This window comes from Pseudorca crassidens, chromosome 20, assembly GCF_039906515.1.
Source record: "Pseudorca crassidens isolate mPseCra1 chromosome 20, mPseCra1.hap1, whole genome shotgun sequence".
Taxonomy (NCBI): Eukaryota; Metazoa; Chordata; class Mammalia; order Artiodactyla; family Delphinidae; genus Pseudorca; species Pseudorca crassidens.
This window is the reverse complement of record NC_090315.1, coordinates 43,551,766-43,561,247: the sequence shown is the minus strand read 5'-3', so window position 1 is coordinate 43,561,247 and position 9,482 is coordinate 43,551,766. Positions and strand designations below refer to the sequence as shown.

General features: G+C 61.3%; 2 protein-coding genes across 7 annotated transcripts; both read right to left on the bottom strand.

Moving 5' to 3' along the window:
* Positions 1–86: 86 nt before the first annotated feature.
* On the bottom strand, positions 87–1,096 carry NOL3 (nucleolar protein 3). The gene is made up of 3 exons (XM_067719702.1): positions 802–1,096; positions 328–651; positions 87–233 (listed from the first exon to the last, which is right to left on the bottom strand). Exons 1-3 carry the CDS (start codon positions 1,094–1,096, stop codon positions 226–228), a joined length of 627 nt encoding a protein of 208 aa, XP_067575803.1. The 3' UTR covers positions 87–225.
* A 2,376-nt stretch (positions 1,097–3,472) lies between these two features.
* Positions 3,473–9,368, bottom strand: HSF4 (heat shock transcription factor 4). 6 transcript variants are annotated; one of them, XM_067719679.1, is made up of 14 exons: positions 8,785–9,368; positions 8,044–8,152; positions 7,827–7,954; positions 7,611–7,735; positions 7,269–7,344; positions 7,062–7,126; positions 6,440–6,536; positions 6,063–6,190; positions 5,714–5,941; positions 5,098–5,203; positions 4,933–4,998; positions 4,736–4,805; positions 3,876–3,963; positions 3,473–3,629 (listed from the first exon to the last, which is right to left on the bottom strand). In XM_067719679.1, exons 1-14 carry the CDS (start codon positions 8,905–8,907, stop codon positions 3,473–3,475), a joined length of 1,566 nt encoding a protein of 521 aa, XP_067575780.1. In that variant the 5' UTR covers positions 8,908–9,368. The 6 variants fall into 6 exon arrangements, 5 of the variants coding, with proteins under 5 accessions (XP_067575780.1, XP_067575784.1, XP_067575781.1 ...); XR_010939144.1 differs by having other exon boundaries at positions 3,602–3,629; positions 4,736–4,831; XM_067719683.1 differs by lacking the exons at positions 3,473–3,629; positions 3,876–3,963 and adding an exon at positions 4,151–4,461 and having other exon boundaries at positions 5,714–5,837; positions 6,063–6,216.
* Between the last annotated feature and the right edge of the window lie 114 nt (positions 9,369–9,482).

Genomic DNA, 9,482 nt, shown 5'->3' with positions numbered 1-9,482 from the left:
CGTGGGCACAGGGCTGCCCAGGTCATTGGGACTTAGAGGTACAAATCCACACCCTAGTTCCTGGGCAAAGAGCCAGAATCACAGAGTCCAAGCTGACCCTCCAGAGTTTATTCACTTTCAGTGGTACTGGGACAGAGGGAGGCTTCGTGGCATCTGACCCCGGCAGGGCAGGATCCTAGATCCCATCCTGCTAGGGCGAGGAGCGGCCTGTCAGCTTTAAGGCTTTCAGGAATCTAGAGATGACGGAAGGGGTGTGGTCAGTCAGGTGGACACCCCCCCTCCGCCCCCCAGGCCACGCCCTCCCACCAGGTTTGGTCGGCCTCACACCTTCAGATTCGTCCCCAGCCTCTAGGTCGGGCTCCGGCTCCAGGTCGGGCTCCGGCTCCAGGTCGGGCTCTGCTTCCGTCCCTGGCTCTGGTTCAGGATCCATTTGGGGTTCCAACTCCGGCTCAGCCCCTTCAGAGGTCTCAGCTTCCAGCTCTGGCTCAGTTTCCTCGAGGGTTCCGGATTGCGCTGCCTCGGAGTCCTCAGGACCCCGCGCCTCATCGCAATCTGAAGCTCTGGGCAGCCAGGGGCATGCGGTCCCTGAGCCAGCTGCCTCAGGAGTCCAGTGGCCTGGGCATGGAGGGTCGTAGCTTCGTTCTCGGTAGCCTACGGCGGAGGTGGGAGTGCCTCAGATTCATTTTACCCCTCTGAGGTTTCCCCTGCACACGTGCGGGTCTTTGGGGAAGACCTCAACTCCTTGCTCCCACGCCACGCCCCCTCCTCTGACCTAGGCCCCGCCCTCGCGCGCGCTCTCACCCGTGCCCACGTGCTGCCAGTCCCAGGCGGGGTCGGGCGCGCGCACGGTTCGCCGGGCGCAGCTCAGCAGCTCCTGGCAGGCGGCTTCGCCCTTGCTTTGCACCAGCAGCAGCAGGCGGCGTACCCTGCGCTCGGCATCAGGCAGCGCGTCCAACGCCTCGTATTCGGGCCCGGTGAGCACGCCCCGTGCCAGCAGCGCATCCAGCAGCAGCCCCGAGTCCGACTGCAGCGTCTCTACCAGGCGTTTCCGCTCGCGATCGATCGTCTCTGATGGCCTCTCCTGCGTGTTGCCCATGGTGGGGGCTGCATGGGAGGTGGGGGGAGAGAGGTAGTGGGGGCCGGAGCTCCCCTGACCTTGACCTCTCTCCCAGGGCCCCAGTGAACACCCGTGACTGGGGTCTCTACTCTGACGGCTCTCCCCAAGCATGTCCTCCCTCCTGAGCCCCTGCCACCTGCAGATCCTGCGATCCATTCAGACCCAGTTTATCCAAACTAACTTCTCTTTCCCAACCTGCTTCCCCAACTTAACAGGCAGAAAGACCTACAACTGATCCTGATACCCCCACACCCAGCTTGCAGTCAAGTTCTTCCCAGTCTGTCCAATATTTCTGTCAACCTCACCACTTACTTAGTCTAGCCTTTCACTTCCATCCTAGACCCTGCAGAGCCCCGAATCCCCCCACTCCCAGATCCTGAAGTGCTAAGAGCCTCCGCTGCTTCTCTCACCCACCGGAGGAAGTCCAGGCCCCTTATCCTGAGGTCCATCCTTCCAGGACAGGCCCTGCCCCTGCACCACCTCACCAATGCCACCACCATGTTGTAACCCCAAAGTGGTCTCATGGTCTCTCCTGGTTCTAATACCTGAGCAGGGATACCTGAATTCTCTTGAGTCTTAGCTCTGACCAAGATCTCCGGACATCACCTGAGACCAAACTGTCTCCCTGCTGCCCTGGGAATGATTTACAGCCATCATCTTTAAGTACCCAGGGCCCAACTCACAAAAGCTACCAGCAAACATTGAATTTTCACTGTTTTCCTCCATAGATCCTCCCATTTTGAGAGGCTGTCTCTTCCAAACAGCAGGTGTTAGGCAGACATTAATCTGCTTTGTTCATTTATTGACAACCAAGGACAATGGCCCATCTCCTCTTGGGTGGCCTGACCCAGGCAGCAAGGCCCCTGGCATTAAGGGCAATTAGGTCAGGCCCTGGACCACTCCCCCTCTCAGCCCATCTCCCCTGGCCTTGGCTTTGTCCACAAAACACCCTCCTGGATCTCGTCCTCCCTTTGGGGTCCCTCCTTTACCTCCTTACCTGGTTCTAGGTCTAGCATTTGGTCCTAGCCCCCATCCTGCTTCCCAGGTCTCACTACCTGGTGTCATGCTATGCCTCCCTGGTCATTTCACCCCTCCTAGCCATACTGAAGTGTCAGCCCTTCCCCCAGGCCATGAGCAGAGACCAGGACTACCCTTTACCCCTCTCTCTCCCTTCATGTCCCATCAGGGACAAATGCTGCTCCTCCACTTCTCAGTGAGATATCAGCATCTCCCTCAACCCCTCCATGGTCACCTCATCTCCTGTAACAGTCTGAGTACCGCTCACTCCTATCCCATCACCCCCACAGAACAGTGACTTTGACAACTCTCTGGGGTAGGGCTTTTGTCCCCATTTTACAGATAAGGGGACAGGCACAGAGAGATCGAGTGGCAGAAGTGGAATCTGACTTGCTCCAGCCTGAACTACAAGGTCTCCTGCCAAGCAAAATGTCAGCCGTAACTACCTGTCCCCCACACCCCCACAGCTTATCAGAGAGAATCCAGACTTATCTGTTCACTTCCCACCCCCTGGACAGCCAGGCTTTCCCCCACTTCCCTCCACCACTCAGTACTGGCACTTCCCAAACTTCACAGATGCTGTTGCCTAGGCCTGGAATGCCCTTTCCTCCCTCCATGCTGTGGATCCATCCTCCAAGACTCAAATGTCCCCTCATCCACCCCAATGCCTGAGTGTCCCACAAGCAGACTGGTTCCTTCTCCTCTGTACCCCAGTGAACAACATACAGCCTCACCACTAGGCTGACATCACTGCACTGCGTACTGTGGCTCCTCTGCCCTCTTCACTTGAGGCTTCCAAAGCCTGTCCCCCAAATCGAGTGCAGAAAGGGAGGGAGGACAGAATCCACTCTGTACAGGTGCAGAGAGGGAGGAGGAAGATTAGACCGGCCCCTCCTTCTCTCTCACGCCTCCCCAAGTTCTTTTCATGTTAGCCTCCTCCTTCCGTTACCCCGAGTCCCGTCCTCTGTCCTGTCTGGGGTGCAGAGACACCAGCTGGTACGGGTCCTCACCCTGAAACTCAATGCTTAGGAAGTGAATACCGAAGTTATCTCCTTCAGTGCTCACAGCCCAGATCCTTCCCGGAGCACCAGGCAGCTCCAGTTACGAGGCGTGGACGGGGTCTCTGTCGCCCTCCCCACCTCGCTCCCCGCGCGTCCTTTTGCTAGGGAGCGAAGGTGGTGGAAAACTGCGGGAGCCTTTGCGCACGTGCGAACCCTTAACTCCCCTCCACCCAGCCCCAGAGCTAGAGTCCTGCCGAGGGGCGGGGCTCACAGACCTCCTTCGGGTGCGGCTGGTTTTGGTGGGGCGCGGATTTTGCCCAAACTCAGTTTCTCTTCCCTACCGCAGCCGGGGGTCTGGGGAGCTCCCGGTCCGTGCGCTCCCGGCGGCCCCACTCACTGGTCGAGCCTTGGCTGGGGAGGAGATGACGAGGCAGAAAGGGCCGGGCGCGGTGGAGATGGAAGCAGCAGCTGCGGCGGGGGCGGGCCGGCCAGGGCTGCCGGGAACACGGAGGGGGTGGGGAAAGGGGGCCATTCTTCCCGGGACGCGGGGAGGCAGGCCGCAGAGGCCGCGTACCGCCTGGGCTCGTACACGTAGTCTGCTTTCCCTCTTCACCCCGGGCGCGCCGGATGAGTCAGGGAGGGGACAGTTAAGCCCGCGGCCCCAAGTACCCCGGCAATTCCCAGGCGTTTTACACCCATCTTTGCCTGTCACAGACAAGGCTCAGAGGAGACCAGCTTACCCAGGCTCACAGAACGGATGCACTGCGGTGCTGGGTGTGACCCCAAAAGTCCCCGCTTCCCGGAGGTCGCAGTGGCCACGCGCCAGCCCTGGATTCGGACCCGGAGGATGGGGCCTAAGCAGGAGAACTAGGGGCAGGCTTCCCAAGCACCTCCACCCTTCAAGGGTTCCTCGATTAAAGCCCTAGGATCTGGACGCTGCGACGAATGCCAAGTCGCCCCCCACCCATGACTTCTGTGCTCCATGGTCGGTAGAGAAAAGAGACCAGAAACACAGAAAAAAACGCAGTTTTATGCAGGGCTCGGTATTGGAGAGGGGCTGCCAAGGTAGGAGGGGCTTCACTCAGCCTCCAGCAGGGGCTCAAGGAAGCCGAGCCGGGCGTGCTGCCGGCCAGCCCACCCCTCAGCCAGGCTGGTTTCAGAGTGGAGGGGGCTCTCAGGGGGAGGGGTTGGCCCCTGGGCTCAGGTAGGAGGCGCGGCTCTCAGGGGCGCTGTAAATGGTTAAAGCTCCCGGCAGGCTGAGGGCTGGGCCTCCCAAAGCGGCTTGGACATCCAGCAGGAGTGGTGTCCCCAGCATGGAGTCCTTCCCTAGGAGGAGTGGGGCTGTGCTCAGCGGGGAGAAACGGTCGCCTCCTTTCTTCAGGGAAGGTGAGCTTCAGTCGCCTTGCCCTCCGGTTAGGATGAAACATCCACTCTCAACCCCCCACTCTCTTCCAGCGGCTCAAGCAGCTTTAGCAGTACTCTGCAGAGCAGCCTGCCTCCGGGGATTTCCCTCCAAAACACCAACTGCCCCGCCCACGCAATCGTGGTAGCTCAGGCCCCTATGGGCCTCCCCCAGGTCCTAAGTCACCACAATTATTACCTGGCCCTGGAGAATTTAACCCCTTGACCGCCAGCTCAGTCTCACCCTTTTCTGGAACCAAGGGCTGCAACTGCATGAGAGAACCCCAGGAAGCAGCTGGGGAGGGAGCTGGGGCTTTGGCTGAGGGAGAACAGCTGTGGACCAAAGGGCTTGGCCGAACAACTCTGAACCCCCTGCCCTCCCCACCCCCATCTTACCAGGGACAGCTCCATGTCTAAGTCCATGAGAGTCCACTCCCGCCCCTGGAGGCTGGTGCCCAGCACCTAGGGGGAGCTCTGGGTCAGTGGTGTCCTCCCCAGGCTGCACAAGCAGCTGGACCCCACCAAAGCCCCATGCCTCTGCCCTGCTGAAGGTGTACTCACATCTAGGGGCCCTGCAGGCTCCACACCTTCAGGGGGGGCCCGAAGCAGCATTGGAGGCAACAGACTCTCCGGGCTCCGGGCTCCTCTCTCCAGGTCCAGAGGCCCCCTGTGCACAGAAAACTGCCGTTGGCCTGCAGTGCCCAACCCCACCCCCCATTAGGTTCCCAAGGAACCTGAATACATCAGGATCTAAATCTGACAACATATAGAAAATGCTGGAAGACGATCCCCCCACACACACGTAGAGGGGCACACAGAGTGCCTCTGCCTCCTACTTTTGGCCTGAGGTTTGGGTTGTGTCCCCTCCCTATGCAATTATCAACATCAGTGGTTCTTAAACTGTTGCGTACTTTACAATCTTTACAAGCACCCCAGTGGTTGCATTTAAAATGCAGATTCCTGAGCCCTACCACTGACATGTTTCCACTTTCTAGGGGCCTCTGAAGCTGGTACTCCTTAGAGCAGCTCTGAGAAATCAGGTGAGACCGTGGTGCCCAACCGACCAGCCAGCCACCAAGGGGCAGAGAAGGCTGGGAAGTCTGGGGGCTAGTTAGTGCTGATCTAGCTGCAGAAGTGGCCCACAGGGCTTACAGTCAAAAATGGTCTCTCTGCTCACCTGTCAGGAACCTCCCTGGGGCCTCTTGGTTCAGGCTGCTGGGCACTCCTGGGCCCCTCGGGGCTAAGGCTCCCTTTCCCTTCCAGGATGGCCTGCACCACAGCCACAGGCAGCGGTGGGGGTGCTGTCACGCAGAAGTCACACTCGTTTGGGGCCAGGGCCAGCCCGGCCTCGCCTTCCCCCCCTGGGCTGGCTGGCTCTTCTTTGAGCAGTGCCAGGCCCTTCTCCCTGCACCAGAGAAAAGCTTCAGCCAGACCCTGGCACTGCCCTCTCCCCCATCCCCACAGCCATCTGGGCTGCCAGGCCCTCAGCCACAGGCTCCCCAGAGGGCAGCCCCTGTCCCTCTTACCTCCTGCCACCACTGGAGGGAGAAAGCCTGGTTCCTTCAGGGGATGGAGAGTCTTCCGGAATGTCAGAGATGATGGGGCCCCTGGCCCTGTGAGGGCTGCTGAGGCCCAGGGTGGTCTCTGGGAGAGGCTGTAAGTAGAAGATGAGGCCCAGCCCTTCACCTCAAGCCACAGGGTGAGCCAGAACCCAGCCAGTACCACATGGGCTAGATCTAAGGGGGAAGGTTTGAGGGAGGAAGCTGGGCCCATGCTGGGGAGCCTGGGTCTGGTGGGAGGGAAAGCTGGCCTCCATCTTCTCTTCTTTTTGGGGAATGTGGAAAGGGAACAGGCTCTCCATAAACCAAGCTGTGCTCTAGGGAAGAGAGAAGCAAAAACCTACCGATTGGATAAAGTAGGGGTCCTGCAGGAGGGCACCAGGTAGGGGGCAGGCGTTGAATTTGGCTGGTGTTGGGCACCCCTCATCCAGCATCAGGGACCTGTGCAGGGTGGCCAGGGCACAGGCAGGGGGCTGGGTAGGTTCATCTCCCATGCCCCTCAGCCTGCACCACCTCCCTCCCACAGGCCCCAGCAGCCAAGTCAGCAGAGCTGAGGCCTGTTGCCAGGGCATCAGTCACATGCTAGAGGCAGAAGGGGCTCCCCCCAGAGATGGGGGCCCTTTGGGGGTAGAGAAGGGAGGGAGGGAGTGTGGTTTGAGACCCAGACCCTCTACTGTTGGGATGCTTTGGGGTGAGGGGTAAGGGGATGATGGGGTGGAAATATGGGGTTAAGGTCCTGGAACTGAGGGGTCTGAGAGTGGGGGTTTTGGTGGTAGAGTTGGGGGTAGAGGGGGAAAGCCCTGGAAGGGGGCCCTTGGGGGGATGGCCATTGGGTGAGGAAGACTGTAATGCAGGGGAAAAGAATGAGGATTCCAGGTGAAGGGGCTTCTGGAGGAGAAGGAGTCCTGCCTGGGTTTCTGTGAGGGTCCTGGAAGGGGTGGGGGCGTCCCTGGGTTTCTCACTCACAGCTTTCTCTTAGTTCCTGCGCTGCTGGACCCCGCCTGAAGTGGCCCAAAGAGGCACTGGATCAGCTGAAGAGAAAGCAAAGGGTTAACTCATACTTTGGACCTTGCCTCCCACCCTAACGAGGCACTCCAGGTGGCTTCCAGGACTGGGGGGCGGGTGGTACGTTGAGGAGTGACAGAGAGAAGTGGGGTGGGGGGAGAGGAACACCTTGCCAATGACCCGGTGCTGCTGACCGTGGCTCTGCCGCAGCGTCACCACCTCCCTCCACAAGATCTCGTTCTGCCTGGGGGAAAGGCGTGGGGGGGTGCTGAGGCATCTGAGAGTTCGCCCGGTCACCACCCCCCACAGAATGGCAGGCCTGAACCGGCGCCCACTCGGATGATCACCCGTCCATAGACAACAGACTTCCTCAGCTCGGCCCATTGGTCTCGATGGAGGCGCCAAGGCATGAGAGAGGAAGGAGCTGCCTAGAAACGCTTGGAAGCCAGTGCCCCCTCGCCCAGACCCTCCCTTTCCCCTCCCCATCCTCCTCCGCCCCCTCCCCCGCACTGCCTGAGCTCCCGCAGCCGCGCCTCGGTGCTCTCCTGCACTCCCCGAAAAGCCTGCACCTCGCCCAGAAGCCGGCCCAGGTCCTCAGGGCGCCAGCGGCCGTCGTCGCCGCGCAGCGCAGGCACCTGCAGGTGGGAGGCACCCTCAAGTCAGAGTCGCAGGAAACAGCTGTCCCACCTCCACCCCGGTTTGCTGGTTCCTGCAGGCCGCCCCCACCTTACGCCGCACGCGTTCCAGTAATTGCTCTCGGCCGCGCACGAAGCTCGGGTGCTGGAACTCGACGTGGTCCCGTTCCGGCCTCAGCAGGCCACCCTGCTCGATGCTCACCACCTTCCGAAAACCGTCTAGGGAGTAGGTCGTGGGGGCGTAAATTGCCCCGCCCCCCCGCACCAAGTCACCCACGCCCGCGTCCCGCCCGGCCCTAGGGACTCACACATGTTGAGTTGCCGCACAAAGCTCGCCATGTTGCTGTGCTTGAAGTACTGGGGCAGCACTTCCTTGGCAAAGCGGCTCTGGTCGCTGACGAGGAAACTGGTCCCGCTCTGTGGAGAACGCCGCCCGCCCACCCACCGTGCGGGCGGAGACCAGACGACACCGTGAGCGGTGCCCGCCCACGGCGAAGCCAGCGCTCTGGCGCGCGCGCATACACACTCGCACTCACTCTGGGGACCGAGGCTACCATTCGTGGGGACGTGGGACGAGGCCAGGCCAGAACCAGCTCTGGCCTAGCCTGGGGCGACCACAATCTCTATCTCAGCCCACCCAGACTCCGTACTCGGTTCTCTGAAAGTAAGAGCAGAGGGCAAACCTGGGTTCCAGCCCCGGACGGCTCCCAGACCCGCGATGTGACTCTGAGCTAGAACCAGGCCCAGCCCTTCCCTTCTCCTGGCCTCTCTGTGTTCCAATCTGTCTGATGGGCAGGGTGGGAACTAAATGACCTGGAAGATCCTTCGGGTTCTAGGTCTCCTCCAGAAGTCTCCTACCCTGTCCTCTGCCCGGAGGAAGTCGCCTCACCTCCATCTCGAATACCCCCTCCAAGCCGTCGCATACCCTGGACGGCTGAATCAAGGGACCCTCAGCCCCGTCCCAGGCAGGGACAGGGTGAGCGTGGACGTTCACTGACGTGGAGGAATCCCGGGGACCACTGAGGAAGTCGAAAGGCCCCAGCCCTCACCGGGCTCCAGCGGATCAGGTGGTCGGTGCCCGGGTCGCCCACCAGCGCCCACAGCTTGCCAAGGAAGGCTGGCACGGGACTAGGGCCCGGCTCCGTGGGCAGCGCGGCTGGCGCTTCCTGCATGGCGCAGTCCCGGCCCCGTTTAACGCTTGGGCCCGGCCGCCGCTGGCTTGTCAAAGCCGCGGAAAGTGCTGCGTTTGCCGCCCGCTCCGCCCTACTCCGCCTCCCGGCGCCGGGTCAGGTGGGGGCCACGTGCGAACCAGCGGGGCGGGGCTCTGACCGCGGCCTCAGCACTGGCAGTATGTGCGTGGGGGCGGGGTGCGGTAGGGAGGTAGACCTGCGTTCGAGTCCCACCCCTCTCTCAGGCCCGCTGTTTCCTCCTTTGTTCTTCGGGAGAATCCAGCGTACACAGCGTGGTGTGGGCTGGGAAAGTCGTATAAGGCGATGGCGTGGGCATAGTGAAGCCTCGGTTAGAGGGGCAGAAAGGAGCGAGCTTGAGAGCGGGAGGGTGGGGGAAGGAGAAGCTGGCCCCCTCCCGCCGAACCCTGGGGCGTTGTCATTCGGAAGATGCGAGTGCCCCGACACTGACCCCCGCAGCCGCACCAGTGGAAGTAAACCGTGAGGTCTCGAACTCTCCCACCCCTGCCCGGACCCCTCCTCCGGCATCTGCTGGTTCTCCTCCCTCACCCTTCAGGGCG